At 44.2% G+C, this 19578-nt stretch overlaps 1 protein-coding gene across 1 annotated transcript in view; it reads right to left on the reverse strand.

The window, feature by feature from the left end:
- ARB2A (ARB2 cotranscriptional regulator A) overlaps positions 1-19578 on the reverse strand; it is a 973029-nt gene that overhangs the window by 337531 nt on the left and 615920 nt on the right. Inside the window, exon 7 of the mRNA XM_082243137.1 lies at positions 14175-14294. Within this exon, the coding sequence (XP_082099263.1) occupies positions 14175-14294 (120 nt within the window). The remainder of the gene's footprint in view (positions 1-14174; positions 14295-19578) is intronic.

Below are 19578 nucleotides of genomic sequence, written 5' to 3' on the forward strand. Positions count from 1 at the left end.
TTTTCACCCTTGCACTTCAGTGGGGTACCTGGGGTGCAAGTCACCTCCACGTCCCATCACTACTCCACCTCTCACTACCCCTTCACGTTCTTCCTTTCTGCCACCCTAGTGGTCATTCTTGGGTACTATTTTCCCACTCAATTATGCTCACGGGACTTTATTTCATTTCTGTAGTTCATACTACTACACCCCTTTGCACAGATTCACGCTCTGCTCAGCATATGTGCTCTCTCTCTTTCTCCTCCTGGGTTTGGTACTTATTCCCAGCTTCACCATGCATGGTACTCAGTATATACAGTATACTCAAAGAAAATTGGATTTTTGTAAGAACTTACCGTAAAATCCTTTTCTCTTAAGCTCATTGACAGACGCAGTCCTCTTTGATTAATATCAGTATGGTTCTACTGTCCCCCTACAGGAGTAGAACACTAGGCAGGAAAAACTTTCTGGCCACACCTTAGGGGCAGTCCCAGAGGGTATATCCTCTCTCTCCCTGCTACAGGATGTCAGTTATGTCACAAAGCAGTGTCAGAGAATTTAACTTAACCCAACTCAAAATAGAGGGGCGGGTACTGCGTCTGTCAATGAGCTTAAGAGAAAAGGATTTTACAGTAAGTTCTTACAAAAATCCAATTTTCTCTGTCGCTCATTGACAGACGCAGTCCTCTTTGATTAATATCAGTAGGGATGTTCCAAAGCAGTGCCACAAATGAGGGGTGGGATAACGGAAATCAAAATCCAATCCAGAAGGCCCAACCGGTGCCAACCAGAAGTCTTAAAGGCTCATCAGACAAAAGGATGAGACTCAACTGAAAACCCAACAGAAAAAAACCCTCGAGGTAGACCACCGGTCTCCTCAAACAGCGGCCTGCAGAACCTTGCGGCCAAAAGAGGCATCCGCCGATGCCAGCACATCAACTTTATAAAATTTTGTAAAGGTATGAACCGACGAGCAGGTAGCCGCCTTGCAAACCTGAACCACTGACGCCTGATGGCGGAAGGCCCAGGAAGCACTAAGCGCCCGAGTGGAGTGCGCCTTAACAGGGAACGGAGGAACCCGACCCTTAATAGAATAAGCCTGTACCACCGTCTGTCTGATCCATCTGGAGATAGTCGCGGCAGATGCAGGCAACCCCTTTCTAGGGCCATCTGTGATCACAAAAAGTGAATCCATCTGACGGAAAGATTCCGTAGTAGTCAAGTACACCCTGATCGCCCGAACTACATCCAAGGAGTGTAACGCAAACTCCCGAGGATGACTGGGCTTAGGACACAGGGAAGGTAACACAATATCTTCATTTAGATGGAAATCTGAAACCACCTTAGGAAGGAAGGATGGATCTGGACGAAGAACCACCTTATCCCTATGAACCACCAGATATGGAGAACGACAGGACAATGCGGCCAGTTCTGACACCCTGCGTGCAGAAGTGATAGCCACCAAAAAGGCCACCTTCTGGGATAAAGTAAGCAAGGGAATCTCCCTAATATTTTCAAAGGGAGGTTTCTGAAGAACCTACAACACCAAATTAAGATCCCAGGGCGGCAAGGGCGCGCGCACCAGCGGAGCCAGGTGCCGCACCCCCTGGATGAAACTCCGCACCAAGGAATGAGTAGCCAGAGGCCTCTGAAAGAAGATTGCTAACGCTGAAACCTGACCTTTGATAGTGCTCAAGGACAGTTTCTGCTCAACCCCCTTTTGCAGAAAAGCCAATATACGGGCCACCGAGTAGGAACGTGGAGGAAACCCAAGGGATTCACACCACGCGATATAAGACTTCCATGTGCGATGATAGACTTTTCTGGAAGTCGCTTTCCTTGCTTTAATTAGAGTAGGAATAACTGAAGCTGACAACCCCTTGTCCTTCAGCACCTGGGTCTCAAAAGCCAGGCCGTTAAAGCCAGCGATCGTAAAGCAGGATGGAAGATCGGTCCCTGAGACAGCAGATCCTCCCTGAGAGGAAGTCGCCAAGGAACGTCTGCGACCAGCCTGACCAGGTCGGCGTACCAGGCCCGACGAGGCCAGTCCGGAGCTACCAGGATAACTGGAATTCCCTCCACCTCTATCCTGCGAAGAAGTTTCGGCAGCAACTTGAGAGGAGGAAAGGCATACAGTAGCTGGTACTGCCCCCACGGGGCAACCAGCGCATCTGCGGCGTCCACTAGAGCATCGCGGGAGCGAGCTACAAACTTCCGCACCTTCCTGTTGAGCCGAGATGCCAACAGATCCACATCCGTGGTGCCCCAACGAAGGCACAATTGATGAAATACCTCTAGATGAAGAGATTATTCCCCTTGATCCAGAATCTGACGGCTGAGGAAATCTGCCTGCCAATTCTCCACCCCCGGAATGAATACCGCGGAGAGGGCTGGAACAAATCGTTCCGCCCAACGAAGGATGCTGGCCACTTCCATGGCCGCCAGGACACTCTTGGTGCCTCCCTGGTGATTGACGTAAGCCACTGCCGTGGCATTGTCCGACTGGATCCGCACCGGGCTGCCCCGGAGCTGCTCGGTCCAGTGAATCAGACAAAGTCTGATCGCTCTCAGTTCCAATACATTTATCGGTAACCTGGATTCTTCCAGGGACCAGAGCCCCTGAGCAGATCGTCTGCCGAGAACCCCACCCCACCCAGATAGACTGGCATCCGTGGTGACAATCGTCCAATAGATTGGAAGAAATGACTTCCCCTGACTGAGCATTGGTGATCGAAGCCACCAAACCAGAGATTCCCTGGTCCGTTCGCTCAGCCGGATCCGATTGTCCAGGGAATCGGGATTCAGGTTCCATTGAGAAGAATCTCCTTTTGGAGAATCCGGGTATGAGACTGGGCAAACGGTACTGCCTCGAAGGAGGCCACCATCAGTCCCAGAACCCTCATGCAAGTCAGCCGGGAAGGCCAGTTGACGGTCAATAATAACTGAGTCGCTGACTGAATCTTCCTGAGTTTCTCCACCTGGAGAAACACATTTGCTAAGGATGTATCCAAAGTTAGGCCCTGATAGTTCAGTCTCCTGGTAGGGACCAGGGATGATTTCTGCCGGTTCACCAGCCACCCGAACTCTTCCAAAGAGAGATCGTGATCTCCAAGTTTAGCAGTAGAGCCTGCGGAGACTCCGCATGGAGTAGAAGGTCATCTAGGTAGCCTAGAACCGATATGCCTTGCTGTCGCAACAGCACCAGAACTGGGGCCAAGACCTTTGTGAAGACCCGGGGAGCAGAGGCGAGACCGAAGGGTAACGCCGCAAACTGATAATGGTTCTCTCCCACGGAAAAGCGAAGAAAACGCTGATGTCCTGCGTAAATGTGAAGATAGGCATCCTTGATGTCTTATGGACGCCAGAAAATCCCCCTGATGCAGGGAGGCCACTACTGTGCGAATGGACTCCATCTTGAATTTTTGCACCTGGACAAAATGATTGAGTGCTCTCAAGTCCAGAATTGGACGCACCTTGCCCTCTTTTCTGGGTATTGTGAATAGGTTCGAATAGAACCCCTGAAAACGTTCTGTCCAAGGAAAGTGGACCACCACTCCTTGTTGCATTAAATCCGTCACTGCCCCCCGCAAAGCTTCTAAGCGGTCCGGGGATAGTCGGATATTGGAAGGGAAGATCCGCACCGGTGGAAGTGATCGAAACTCAATCTTGTATCTCGACCGTATGACCTCTTGAACCCATTTGTCTGGAATCCTGGAGAGCCATGGGTCCGGAAACCGGTGAAGACGTCCCCCACCCCAGATATGGAAGGGGGCACACCTTCAGGCTGTATTGGTCTTATCTTCAGGTCTGGCAGGGCCGGACCTTTGTTTACTCGACCAGCGCCCTTTGAATCCCCCTGGGGGGGCTTTGGAGGACTTCACCTTATCGCCCGCCCCAGAGGAGCGAAAAAACTTCTTATGAGCGGAAAAGGAAGGTCCCCGTCTGCGACGCGGTGCTTTCCCCTTAGTAGTCTGTGGTAAAAAGGTGCTCTTGCCACCAGTGATACCGTTGATGATCTCATCCAAGGTGGCACCAAACAGGCGACCCCCTTGAAAGGGGAGATTAGTCAAAGCTTTTTGGAAGCTTGATCCGCCGACCAGCATTTTAACCACAGCATACGCTGAAGGACCACCGCCGAGATCGATACGCGCCCCATTAATGGAGCGGTGTCCAGGGCGGCGTCACAGACAAACTGTAGCCCTTGTACCATCTGCTCCAGCAAGTCCAATACTGCCGGGGGGAGACTTCTCCCCTCCAGATCTCGGCGTAACAACTTGGTCCACTCTGTCAATGTTTGTGCAACCAGAGCAATGGTGAACACTGGCCTTAAGGCTGACCCTATCAGGGAAAATATAGAGCGGGATATAGATTCCGCTTTACGGTCCACTGGATCCCGAAACGACGGAGCGTCCTCCACCGGGATAACCGTAGCTTTATTTAATCTGGAAATCGGTGAATCCACCGACGGTGGCACCGTCCATTTATTAAGGAGAGATTCTTCAAATGGATAGCGTCTAGCAATCCGTTTGGAAATACCAGGGGCTCGTTTTGGACGGACCCATTCTTCCTTAATTAGATCTTGAAAACATTTGGGCAAAGGAAACACCTTTGCCATCTTGGTAGGCTTGCGAGTACCAAAAGCAATTTCAGTATCAACTGCTTCCGTAGGTATAAGCTCAAGTCTTAAAGTTTCCCGCACAGACACAATCAGTGCGTCTACCAATGCTTCATCCTGCGCTATAGCGGAGGGAGAAAGGTCTTCCTCGCTATCCGAGTAGATGGGATATGAGACACTAGCCCCAGAAGAGGGGCTTGCAGCTGCTGCGACAGGCTCAGAATCTGTATCTGAAGTGTCAGATGAAATAGGGGTAGGCGGGGGTCGCTTCTTTGCGCCCCGTCCCTGACAGGCCACCTCCACCCGGGATACAAAAGACTCCAAAATCGCTGACAATGCATCAATAGTAAGTGGGGAACTGGAGGGTCCTGCGGCCACCTCGAGGGGATCAGGTGGGGATACATGTGTAGCAGGTTCCATGACAAATCCAGGAACACTTGCCAGCAACCAAGGATTGCAAAAGAAAAAAAAAACTTTTTTTTTTTTTTTGCGTAATCTCCCAGCGCAACAGCGCCCCTCAGTGCCATCTACTTCGGACCCCCACAGAGAGAGAGAGAGAGAGAGAGAGACCCCAAGGGCTCACCACCTGATTCACAGAAGCTTCTACCAAACTGCTCTCAGCGCTGTCCTTACAGAACAGGAAGTCTTGTGGATCGATTTACCCGGGTAAAGGAGGTGGCTCCGCCCCTTTACACGCCTTCCGGCACTCCCACCGCTACTCCACGAGGTAGCTAGGTGTATCCAAGATGGCCGCCCCCATGCAGGCGACATTAGGCTACGCCAAAATGGCGGCTCCGTGCGGCCTGCGGAAGGATGGCGGTCTGTGCGGCCTGCGGAAGGATGGCGGTCTGTGCAGATGCATCGCTATGCGATAGGTAGGTGCTTGATCGTATCACCCCTCTGCATGGCTGTTTCAAACAGTAACGCCAGCGGCGCCCTGCCTCCATCCCTGACTGAGTTCAGACATGGCTTCCTTCCTCTTACAATGCAGGCTCCTTGCAGTGACTCATGTAGATAGTCAGCTCCCAAACCAAGCCTCCTGGAGTGGTATACCTGCAAGTAGGGAGATATGTGGAGTGTGTCACAGGATAGAAGGGAACCCGGATCATGAGGGTCCGACTATCCACAGAGGGGCCCGCATCCATTCCCAAAACCGACAGGGGGGGAGGGGGAACATTCTACTCACCATACCGGAACAGGCGGGCACCCACTCCTAACAGAACCCCTCTCCACCGAGGTGGGGGGGCTGTCGACCAATACGGACGCCGCGACTCAGTTTCCGACTGGTTGTAGGCGTCCTGGCGAGACGTTTAACTCGCAGGGCCAGTCCCCGTCCAGTGGGACTATGTCGCGGTCGACCCAGCGCGGAGCTAGGGCCTGCACGCGCTCGTAGGCCGGCTGGGGTGACCACTGGATCTCAACATCCAGCCCGTCGCCCAGCTCCAGCATAATTGCTTGAAGATCTCACAGGAACAAAAACTGGAGAGAAAAAGCTAACTAAAAAAGATTTATCTAAAAAAGCTTGCCAGGACCAGAGATCCCAGCAAGGAACTTAGGTCCTTACTCCTGACTAGGCAGAAAAAAACTGACATCCTGTAGCAGGGAGAGAGTGGATATACCCTCTGGGACTGCCCCTAAGGTGTGGCCAGAACGTTTTTTCCTGCCTAGTGTCCTACTCCTGTAGGGGGCAGTATAACCCTACTGATATTAATCAAAGAGGACTGCGTCTGTCAATGAGCGACAGAGAAATTTATATGTTTGATACATGAATATACTCGCTTCATTATATATATTTTTAGGAATTATATTGGATGACTAGCTGAGGCTGTGGTTTCCTCCCATGGAGATGAAACCTATCCTACATCTCTGCTTTTCCACCTCACAAGCGCATGGCATTGCTCCCTCAGTTCCCGGGTTAGACAGTTTCAGACTACCTTCCTTCATAAGCCCCATGTGGCGACAGTTTGAACCAATTAGTAAGTAGACCACCAATTGTGACAGACATTGCCATGCTTTGGCGATGATACCAATAGACACTTTGACATATCTTTTGATACCTATATTATTTTTTGATAGATAAACGATTGCTTCTGCTCCTGACGAGTGTAGAAACACGAAACACGTAGAGCATAACAGGATGCAATCTTCATGAACAATATTCTTATACCATTTACATATGTCTGTCTTAACCATTTTCTTATTTTACTTTGGAACTCCAGAATTCAGATCATTGACACCTTGTATATCTTCAATATGTCCTGGTCAGACTGGCATAATTTATGTATGTTATCTTGTATTTTTACATGTTTTAACATTGTCATCACGTGTTGTACCTAATAAAATGGATATTTATTTTTACTTTTTTGTCTTTGTTTTACAATCAGACTCAGTCTTATGCCTCACTCAAAGTCCCAATCCTCTCTTTTTGCCCTCGATGTATGAGATTTTGGGTATGTACTGAAAAGTGTATGTAGTTATGTGTCAAAGGAGGTATCTTTTAGCTGCTGAATCATTTCCTACCAACCTTCATTCTATCTGAGTACTTAAGGTTTAGGTCAGAAGAATTTTTTTTATGTTTTTATTTTATTTCTATTTTTTTTTTTTTTTTTTTTAATTGCAGCAAGCATCAGTTCAGCATTGGTTTTAAAAATAGACCACTCACGCATGTCAGTGAAGCTAATGGAAAAAGTTCACCACTAAAGTCTATGCAGTTCAGCACTGCAAAGCAATGTAAGCTTATTTGCCAGAAACACTCACCTCTAACATAATATTCCTAAAGGTCATTTTACAAAAAAAAAGATACATATAGTTTTATAAAATTCTTTTGGATTACAGGCGGAAATGCAAGCCTATTTAACCACTTAAATACTGGGCCTCAGAAAAGAGGATTCATTATACAAGACTCCACAGAGCTTCCAATCTATAGTTACATAATCCTTGGACATAGCTGACTGTTTATGTTACAATAGATCTGATACAGAGAGAGTGCTGCTCTTATTTCCCCCTTCCTTCCCTTTTTCCACTTCCTTCCCTCTTCCCATGATCCTTTCCAGCTGATTGGTTATCACTCTTATTGTTTACTATTTTTGACACTTTATAAGTGGTATGGTGCATTCAGTGATATGAAGACCTTCTGATAGGTACGAGGATATTTATTGTTGAGATATTTCATCTGCTATAGTAACAGTTATGTAGCTCATATGCCTTGATACTCCCTATGTAGGATGGTCAATCGGACCTTTTGCAATGTATCAAGAGTGTCACCTAGTTCAGACAAATTGACCAAAAGATTACTATAATTTGCCGGTGTCTGTTTTCCTTATTGTTTGTTTTTCTGCATATACAAGATTTCCAAAAATATAAAAGATTATTGAAAAAAAAAAAAACTGGGCCTCCTTCATGCCCAGGCCGATTTTGCACTGTTGCACTTTGAATGACAATCGCGCAGTCATACAAAACTGTACCCATATGAAATTTTTATCATTTATTTGAGACAGATAGAGCTATCTTTTGGTAGCATTTATTCACCACTTGTTTTTTTTTTAGCTTTTTGCTAAATATAAAAAGACAGAAAATTTTGAATACCTAAACAAAATTTACAAAATTTTTGAAATAATAATTTTTCTTCTTCACTGATGTCTGTTGATGAGGCTACACTGATGGGCTGCATTGATGGGCACTAATAGCTGCCACTGATAGGCACTGATGATCAGTGTCCTGATTATTAGTGTAAACAGTGTGCTGACAGCCTTGCCTGTTATTGCCACTCCTTTCCTCACACAGACACAGCGCGTGAGGAAAGGATTGCTAAAAACCGGCAAGTCTGTTTACATGTGATCAGCTGATATATGACACAGTGGTCGCAGAACGCATCCGATGCACGCCGCAGGGTTCTGGGAGGATGTCTACAGACGTTCTCACAGAACTATAGTACAGTGCTGTAGCTGTCTTTTGGCAATAGCGCAGTACTGAACTGGTTACACCCAAGGACAAAAAATAATTATATGAAAGATTACTAATCCATTGATGTGGTGGCGGAATTACTTTTCATTTTGTAGGCATTATTTTTTTTACTTTTGTTCTCATTCACATAGTACTGAAGTGCACACCAGTGTGAGGTGCAAGTTTTTTTCCGCACATCCACATGCAGGCAGTCCCATTCATGTTAAATGGGGCACAGCCACTGCTCGCAATCTGACATCCGTGTGGGTGTGAGTCCCTGAACGTAGACAGTGTGCATATTGGGAGCAGCAGCTGTATTCATGAAGCTGTTGTGTCCCAATTGACATGAAAAGGACTGCCTGCATGTGTATGTATAGAACAACTGTGCACCCCATGCAGAAAAAACATGGCCCTCACACGGGTGCATGCTTCAGTACAACCATGTGAACAAGGTCTTATTTCCTCCTTTGAACCTGCCGGTAACACACTTCCTTTCCCAGGGTGAAAAAGCTTAAACTCTATACTGTATCTAGAAAAAAGCAATGCTGTCACTCTTGGACAGAAAAGGGTGTGTTCCCTCTCTTCTTATCTTCTGGTGGAGTTTTGCTGTTCTGTAGTTCACAGAGATAGCTGGGAACAAGACTAACTGATAAAAGTGCACAGGAAGTTATCAGCTGAAATTAAATTTCAGGCAGGATTAACAGGTAGTATTCTTTTCTTGCAAAAAATGCTTTCAATGCCATTTTAACAGACGTAAAAGAAGCAAATGAGAGCACCATGCTACATTTTGGATAAACTGTAAAAAAGTGGTTGTAAAGGTAAAATGTTTTTTATCTAAGAAAGGTAAAAACTTTTTTTTACCTTATTGCATTCCCTCCATTAAGTTAAAATATGTTTTACATTTTGCTGTGCTCCACCATCTCCCTAAACACTTACCTGAGTCCTCAATCGATCAGCGTTGTGCCTGGCTGCATCTCTCGCCTCTACTCACAGGGTCTGAGGCAGCAGTTGAACCCATTGGCTCCTGCTGCATTCAATCAAATGCTGTGAAGGTTGGCAATTGGGGTGGGGCGGAGCCAGGCTATGTTGGACTGTGGAAGCAGACAGCCCGGCTTAGGATCGCTATGGTTGTAGACAGGCGCCAGTTGCATTCAATAAAATGCTTTGAGGTTGGAGAATGAGACAAGGCCAAGCCAGGCTGTGTGGGTCTATAGAAGCACACAGCCCAGCTCAAGAATGCTATGGTGGCAGACATAGAAGAAGAGTAGCCATGATTGCTGGAAGAGGACCCCCCCAGTGGAGGAGATTTCAAGCCACTTTGTGCAATACCATTGCACAGAGCAGGTAAGTAGCTTATTTTTTATTTTAATTTAAAAGAAATGCTTTAAGCCCTCAACACTGCAAAACCACAATAGTAATAGAAAATAAATTACAATTATGCATTTGTATTTAATAATCTCCTGAGAATAAAATGAGTAGAGGAAACCTTTGCCTGCCATTCATTAAAAATGTAGCAGAAAAACAAAAAATGTTTTTGATATTTAAACAGGTGCTAAATCTTATTCCACAATGACAATGACCATACAGCAAAAAAATAACAGAATACATGTAGTCATAAAAACAATAAAAGTCCAAGTAAGGAGAAATATGCTTGAAAGAGATAAGGTGTTTATTTTCCCAACTGTTTTAGGAAATAAAAGTTGGTTCAAGTTAGAGCTAATTGCTTAGTGCCACCAAAAACTCCAGGAGACCCGGCTTTCCGGTTATTGACTGTCCATAACCTGCTCACTGTTAATCACAGACAAGGGATTTCATTTTCTTCAACAATTCAACATAATGAAGAGTACTCCTTGTTTTTGCCTAGAAAACCTGGCACTCTAATATGATGCAAAATGAACATTGGTGGGATACAACTTCTTTCTTCCCAAAAGGTCTTTAAAGTCTCGATAGCTGGGGATCTTCTGACCAGAAGGCTTTTATGTTATTTATTTATTTTAAACAAATTATCTTCTAAATGTGCAACAAGGCGTAATTTAGCAGTTCCTACCCATACCTGACCTTTAAAATCATTCTCTGAGAGGTATATTTAAGACAAACCAACATTTAGACAACAAAACTGCTTGGATATGCAAACTGTTTGATGACCAGGATGAAATAAACATGTTCAGTTCCTAGCCTATTCAAAATGACCACAGCCTAAAATTGACCCCAGTGTGTGTGTGTGCCAGTTTGTATAATTGTGCTGTCACAAAAGTAACCTCTTGTAGGGGCAGTAACTGATATTAGTAGTTCTGTGCATTCAGTAAAGTGCTTAATTACAAATTAGTAAGATATTAATGGGCAAATTAAAACTTATAAAAATGTCACACATTTATAATGATAAGGGGGGGGGGGTGATAATTTTTAGGGTTCAAACAACTGTCAAAATTACTTTGCAGCGAAACTGTCATACACATAAAAATCAAATGTAACTGTTTTATAGTTAGTTTTAAAAATAGATGGAAAAATTGACTGGCAATAAAGAGGGAATTATGGGCTGGTGCCTTATTGGAAAGGTATCAAAGGATGTACAACTCAAGTTTTTAGTAGTGAAAATTTCAGATTTTTGTGTATTAAAACAAAATGTGTACATTTTTTTAAAGCCCAAACATTAAATTGAGCCAGAATTAAATACAACATACACAGCATTTCTTCTATACAATTTATGTACAATAACTTCCAGTGCCCTTCATTCTTTTTTTTTTTTTTTTTTTTTATCCCTATAGAAAGAGATCCAACTATAGCCATTGATTACATATATCATTACCTTGTTGTCAAAGTCAAACATTTGGTCATGGATGTCATTTGCTTGTGTATAGTGATAGTTTTATCACTAGATTTCTCAAATCACTTTCACAATCAGAATTATCTGCATGCTCCTCTACTTTTTTTTTTTTTTAGCAAATAGGGGCATCTTATTTTATACCCTATAAGCAGGCATATAAGTAAATCTTGTTTTATATTCCATATGCAGGAAAATTGATCACAAAACTGGACTCCAAAATATATGCCTACACATGTCTAATCTACATTTTGGTAACTTTGTTTAGAGTCTTAAACTTACGATCTGTATAGTTTAACCACATACCGACCGCTCACATTGCTGCTACTGCGGCAATGTGGCTCGTTATCGTCCAGCGACGTAGACCTACGTCGCTGGACTCCACCCCTTGTGGGCGGCGGGCAGCCGGAGGCTCGCTCCCGCTGTTTTCAGTCACAGTGATCACCGCCGCTCTTCCCCGATCGTCGGGGAATCGAGTCTGGAGATCCGCCTGCTTGTGTAAACAAAGCGGACGGATCTCCTAAGTGACAGGCAGGGTCATATTGCAGGGTTCAGCATAGCTGAACATGCGATCTGTCCCTGTGTCACTCAGTCACCTCCCCCCACACAGGTCAGTAAGCACCAGGCAAACATTAACCCCTCCCTCTCCAATAAAATTAACCCCTTCACTGCCAGTGTCATTTTTACAGTAACAGTGCATATTTATAGCACTGATTACTGTAGTAATGTCACTGGTACCCCCAAAAGTGTCAAAAATGTCAGTCAAGGGTCCGATCTGTCCGCCACAATGTCACAGTCCCGCAAAAAAAAAAAAAATCGCAGATCGCCGCCATTACTCGTTAAAAAAAAAAAACACCAAAAATGACAGAAATCTTTCCCTTAGTTAGTAAACACAATAACTTTTGCGCAAACCAATCAAAATAAGCTTATTGTGATTTTTTTACCAAAAATATGTAGCAGAAAACAAATTGGCCAAAAATGATAAAAAATTTTGATTTTTACATTTTTTTGGGGGGAATTTCATATAAAAAAAATTTGAAAAATATTGTTATTTTTTCAAAATTTTCGTTCTTTTTTTGTTTATAGCGCAAAAAGTAAAAAATCGCACAGGTGATCAAATACCACCAAAAGAAAGCTCTGTTTGTGGGGGAAAAAAAGAAGTAAATTTCGTTTGGGTACGGTTAAAGGTAAAATTAAATAAAAATTGAAAGAACCCACTTTTCTAGTTTGACCAGTGATCAAGTGTTACCATATAAAAGCTAATTTTATTTTGTAATTTGTCCTGTTTATTTTGACAGAAATATTGTTGCTGGTATAAGGAATGACAACATTTTTTACACAAACAAAAAACAAACAAGATGCGAGGAAACATACAAACTGTATAAATTATTATATAAAAAAAAAAAAAAAGGAGAAAGCAAGGAGTAGAAGGCTTTAATTACAGCAGGCAATTATAGTTTGGTAGGACACTACTATACTCAGCAATGAGACCTAAGTTAGTTAGGTTATGGCTTAGTTTAGATTCAAAGCCTAATAAAGGTCTTCTTTTAGGGCATGCATCAACAGGCTTTTGTTCACTTCAAATTGGCTTTATATCTCCAAACAAGTTTACAGGCATGTAAAATCCACATAAAGCAGGTCAGATGCAGGTCAGAAGGAGGTCAACTGCAGGACCCGTCTCACACCCATTCAATTCTGAATAACCTTAGAAGTGTTTCAAATTGATGTCACCGACATCCAAATCTAGCCCAAAGTCTGTCAACACAGGCCCTAAATCTGTTAACCCATTCATGTATTACATTCATCTGTCTACCCTACAAAAAAGACCCCTAAAGTCTATCAAATACAAGCAACAGCTGCAAGCTAAATCACAATCCACAACAACTTCGTAATATTTATAAAATCGGTAAGCCAAGCTCTCCAAATATTAAATGACTCCTTTAACTTCTGGGGATCCAGCTATGGTTGATAAAATCCAAATTTAGATCTAAACTTTAAGTGAATATTTGCTTTCTTGCAGAGAATGAAAATATCTACTTAGTATGATTGTGGCTAAGCTAAGCCACAATCAGAAAAAAAATCTACCTTTTGCTAGGAGTTCTTTATTAGAGGTTACATTGCACTTCTTGATATTTGACATTGCCTAGGCACTCAAAGTTGTATATCTGCAGGGTCATCATCTAAGGATATTTTGCTGACACCTGCTTCTGATGACAGCTAGTCTCTGAAAAGCTATTCTGAGCACTGTGACAGTTAGGGGTGTCACTATTGTGCTGCACATTTTTCTTCTGAGGGCCTATTAGAGATGACTATGTACTTGAGGACATACAACATAAGGCTCTCCTTGCCTCTCTGTCATTCATTCCATTGTGTTTTCTTCTCTTTTACCGCTGCCTTTTGATGCATCCTCGCCTCCTGTGGCACCTATACTCCTCTTGCTGTCTGTTGATCATTGCTCCCTCCAGTCATCAGTTCACAATACATTATCAAGCAATGCTCTCCACCTTAATCAAGTTGGCTGACTCCTCACTGAAAAAATTGTGGAATGAGCCATGGTAGGTCAGTCTAGAAATGGTTCAGCTGCAAGGACCCTACAGACAATGCTAGCAACTTGCCTTCGGCCTTTGCTTAAAATTACTTTAAGCAAAGCTTTCACAGACTAGGTTTACTTTTAGTATGTAACTGTGGGGAACAAATCTCATTTTGCTTACTAATTCTTTGTTTCCTTTTTTTTTTTTTTTGTCCGAAAAGTGTTACTACAGACACATTACTTAATAGAATAAAATAAAACCAATAAAAAAAATAATAATGACTTACCAGCTCCACAAATGCAAGTCCCCCATAGCTGTGTGCCACAAAAAACACATGTTCTGCAGCTGCTTTTGAAATGAAGTTATCCCACACATATAACGCGTGTTCCTCTGGACTGCCATTCTCCTGCAATGATAGAAAATTATAAGTACAGGATATTTAAAAAGCACTTCTTTTTTATTTTTTTATTTTTATTTATGTGTACAGTATAGGCAGACCAAGCTGTTCAGCATTGGTGACAGCAATAAAAGTTTAAAAAATAAAAAACAATGAGTGCTTCAGCAGATGCAGCAATAGTTTTATTTTAAAACAAAACTACTGTAAGCACCCCGGCATTTTTATAGCTGTCCCAACCTGTGTAGCTTACATTTTTGTTAGACAGCGTGGGCAGTATGCAAACAAGGGAAAACAAAAAAACATGAATGTAAACACAAAAAATCAATTCCTATACTAAATCTTTACAATGTACTATTAAAGGATATCTAAACTCAAAAGCAAAAATGTTATGTATTGCAGATTACTCGTTTTTAGATGTGGTGGATGCACTGGTTTTTATTTTTAATGCTAAGAAATGTTTTAGCAAGCAAAGAAAGTACAGGTTGATCCTGCCAGAAACGCATTGTCCTTGTTATTTCTTGTGAGCTGGTCAGAAAAAAGTAGTCTTCTCTCCCTTTTAAGCCATCTTCTGTAAACTACTACCCCCCTGTGCCCCCCCTCCAAAAAAAAAATAAAATAAAATACAAAAAAAATCAAATGGAGGCAAATAGACAAAGACTTACTTGTAGCCCAAATCAGGAAAATAAAGCCTTAAAAAAAATCAAACTAATGTAGCCACCACATCTAAGGCATGGTATGGAGCATGTGTATATATTTATCTACGATAGGTATAGAAAAATATAAATTTCCTTTAAAATAATGGGATTTTTGTACTTACCGTAAAGTTCATCGATGGACACAGTGCTCCATAAAGCATAACTGCAGGGTTAAATTGCCTCGTCCAAGAGTAGGACTAGGCAGAACAAAAAACACCTGGCTACGCCCATGGGCCGTCCTCAGCTTGGTATATAACACACCTCTCTGCTACAAGTAATCAGTTTAGAGCAGTATTAGAAGTATCAGAACTCCATTGAGGGGTGAGTGCTGTGTCCGTCGATGAAAGAAATGGATTTTACTGTAAGTTAAAAATCAAATTTTCTCTCTCATTCATTGACGGACACAGCTCCTGATCTTCTTAACCATTGGGGCGTCCCAAAGCAGTGCTAAACATGAGGGGTGGGAACAGTGAAAAAGAAACTCCCAAGGCTAACTATAGTCAACCAAGTAAACAGGAGCTCAACCAAAACAAGTAGTGCTCATCTGAAAAAAAACAATACACCCTCAAAGAGGACCAGGTCATCTAAACAACAGTACAAAAAACCCATTTTCTCTTTCGTTCATAAACAGACACAGCGCTCCATAAATCATAACTACTTGGACGTCCAAAAGCAGTGGCAAAAGGAAAAATGAGGGGTTGCGAAAATAACCCAAGGCTAAACATAAGTGCCCTTAACCAGGACACAGGAGCCTTAACTGAGTCAGAGGAGCCCCGTCTACAAAAATAAAAGTTTAAAGAAAAACACCCCTCAAGAGGGAACAGCCCCTCTTAAACAGCAGCCTGCAAAACTTTGCAGCCAAAAGAAGCATCCTCAGATGCCAAAGTATCTACATTATAGAATTTTGTGTAGGTATGCACCAACGACCAAGTGACCGTCTTGCAAACTTGCGATATTGATGCCTGATGACGGAAGACCCAAGAAGCACCCAGCGCCTGAGTAGAATGCACCATGACAGGGAAAGGTGGAACCTGACCTATAATGGAATAGGCCTGAGTCACCGTCTGTCTGATCCATCTGGAGATGGTAGCCGAAAAAGACAAAAGAACAAATTCCCCTAGGATATGGGACTTTAAATGGCAATAACCAGGTCTTGAGTAAAAGGTATTTTCAAAGTTTATTAATATTAAACAGACAATATGTATGAAAGTATATTACAAAAAATGACATGAAATAAACAACACTTTAAAAACGTAAGTGGCCATATGTTACGTCTCTGGGACTGGAGGTGACTGAGACTTCCAAAGGAGACCAGACGCGTTTCGGTCAATCGCCTTTCTCAACGGTCAGTAAGGGATAGATCTCAGACACAAAGGATAGTCCTGGACGGAATAGAGGGCCACAAAAATTAAAACTAGCAGGTAAAAACCTGCATCTCAGAGAACTGCTGTGCTCCTGATAGACTCATTTAGCACTCTGCCAAAGTAGTAGGTATGCAGATCATTATTTCACAGTAATAGGGAAGGGCAGAAAGGCCAAAGGTCAACAGGGGCTGTAGAGCAGTGTGGGATGGTACTGAAACAGGGATGGCCATGTCTAGCCTAAGGGCTCCCACAAGGATCACAGGGATCGGTCCAAACAAGGGGCGTTGTATTGTGTGTCTCCATCTGTTATGCTCGCAGTGGAGATAGATTGTATATGAGTATTACAGTTAGGGGATCCCTATAAAGATAGTTCCTGGGTGACTGGTGGACGGGTGTGTAATGGTAGCCGAAAAAGAGGCCAGCCCTTTTCTTGGTCCGTCCGTAACCACAAAAAGAGTCTGACCTCCGAAAGGACTCAGTAGCTGCCAGATACACCTGAATTGCACGAAAAACATCCAAGGTGTGCAAAGCAAATTCCGGCAAATTCTGGATAATGCCGCCAATTCTGATACCCTGCGGGCTGAGGCTCTAGCCACCAAGAATGTCACCTTCTGGGATAACGTAGACAAGGAAATCTCCTGAATATTCTCAAATGGAGGTTTCTGGGGAACCAAAAGCACTAACTTTAAATCCAATGGCGGCAAGAGACCGTACAGGTGGAGCCACATGTCGAACCCCCTGAATGAATGTATGAAATAAAGAGTGCGTGGTTAGGGGTCGCTGAAAAAAGATTGCCAAGGCAGACACCTGGCCCTTGATGGTACTCAAGGCCAACTTTTGATCAATGCCCCGTTGAATAAAGGTTAAGATCCGAGGCACAGAAAAGGATTGAGGATAAGCGCCAATCAACTCACACCAAGAAATGTATGCTTTTTCCACATATGATGGTATATCTTCATGGAAGACAATTTCCTCGCCTTCACCATAGTAGGGCTCACTGATCCAGACAAACCTCTATCCCTCAGTATCTGGTTTTCAATAGCTAAGCTATTAAAACCAGCGACTGTAAAGCAGGATGGTAGATTAGCCCTTGGGACAACTGGTCTTCTCTGAGAGGAAGCCCCCCCAAGGGACGTTTACGACCACAAGGATAATAGGAAGATCCTCGCTCTTGATTCCTCGCAGGAACTGCGGAAGAAGCTGAAGCCGAGGATATTGGCCATACTATGGTCCTTGCACGCCTCCGGAGTCTGTCAGAGGACACCGTGACCTCTTCATGAACTTCGATATTCTCCTGTTGAGCCGAACCTGCTAAAGGAGCAGCATGTAGGACTGTGCAAACAGAAATGTCTTTAAGGTGCATACCACCAGACTCAGAACCTCTATGCAAATCGGGAGAGAGAACTGTCTGTGTGACAGCAGCCGGTGAATCACAGCCTGTGGTTCCTGAAATTTGTCCAGAGGAAGGACCACCGTGGTCAAAATTAGAATCAGACCTAGGTAAATCAATTTCCTGGACAGGAATAGAGGGGCTCTTAGGTAGTTCGGACATCACCTGGACCTTTGCAGGAATTAAATCCGCACAAGGAGACACAGGACCTAAAAAAACTGTAAAGAACAAACTTTGCCTCCCTTTCTGGGTACCCATAAAATAAACATTTTGCGGATCTCCTTGGGACGATTTAAAAGATCCATTTCCCTTACTCTCCGTCCCAGAAGCACAAACTAATTTTTCTATGGGCTCAGAAGGAGGGCCCCCATCTGCCACAAGGCTCCTTCCCTTTCCTTGACTGTGGCAGGAACGTACAATTCCCCCCAGTGATACCCTTAAGGATGTAATCCAGGGTAGCTCCAAACAGGCGATCACTTTAAAAGGGCAGATCAATGAGAGCTTTCTTAGAGGCTTGGTCGGCGGACCAATTCTTAAGCCACAGCATGCGCCTAATTACTACCGCTAAAACAAAGTTTGGACAGCACAGGAGCTGTATCCAAAGCTGCATCACAAATAAACTGCAGCTCATGGACCAACTGGTCTGCTAAATCAACATAAGCAGTGGGGACCTGCTCACTCCCCAGGCCCTGGCGCTTGGCCCATTCAGTTAGAATACGAGAGACCAGGGCTGAGGCAAAGACAGGCCACAATGCTGAACCACCCATAGTAAACAGGCTGCGTGCCACAGCTTCTACTTTACTGTCAGCCGGGTCCTTAAAGGACGGGGATTCCTTGACTGGGATCATGGTTGCTTTTTCAACTTGAAAACAGGAGGGTCCACCACTGGTGAACTATTCCACTTTTTTAAAAGTGACTCCTCAAAAGGGTAATGTACAGCATAATTTTCGGGGACCACAAAGTGTAATTTTGGTTGTTCCCATTCCTAACAGGAAAGCCTGTCAAAATAAGGCACATAAGGAAACACTTTTGGAGTACGAGGCGACTTATGCGTACCAAATGACACAGCCACGTCTGTGGCTACATCAGCTGCATCCTCCATTTTTAAAGTCTCACGCACTGCAGTGATAAGTGCATCTACCAGTGCTTGTCCATTCGCTGCTGTGACCATGGAGGAATCCTCACTATTGGATGGCAGATTGAGCAGGGGGTTGCTTCCTCCTGGGCCTTTGCCCACAAACCACTTCTGCCCAGGACACTAAGGACTGCAGGACCGCCACCAGTGCAACCATGGGAAGCTGGGGTTCCGAGGGACCTGCCACCTCCATGAGGGGTCAGTGGGGGGAGGTGTGACCAAGAGGCTCCATAAAGAAAGGAAGACCTTGCAGTACAAAAGATCTTTTGGCACCATTAAAGGATCCCCTCAAGGCTCAGGGTACCTATTAGGAGAGAGAGAGAGCTAACAGGGACCCTCAAGGACTCACCCTGCCGACCCGAGGAGCGTTGAGAATTTCGAATTCAGCATTATCATGGACGCCATCCCTGTTCAAATGTCCAGGGCACAGGAAGAAGAAACTTAGGAGGAAGAGCTTTGGCCTTCCTACGAGGCTTCGGTCGTCTCCAGTGTCTCCCGGACTAAGGGAAAATGGCTCCGTGACATTATCGGGCTACACAAACATGGCCGCCAACTGTCGACCAGCCAGACTAAGGCAAAATGGCCACCATCAGCTACAAATGGTGAAGCATGCTGCCAGGATCTTCCCTGAGCCCTCTGCAAGGGGACTTCCCCTAAAGGTAGGACACACCTTAGGGGAGACTCCGCTGCACACTCTGCACCGGTCTCT

The sequence above is a fragment of the Pelophylax lessonae genome, assembly GCF_965119305.1.
Source record: "Pelophylax lessonae genome assembly, chromosome: 1".
Lineage (NCBI taxonomy): Eukaryota > Metazoa > Chordata > Amphibia > Anura > Ranidae > Pelophylax > Pelophylax lessonae.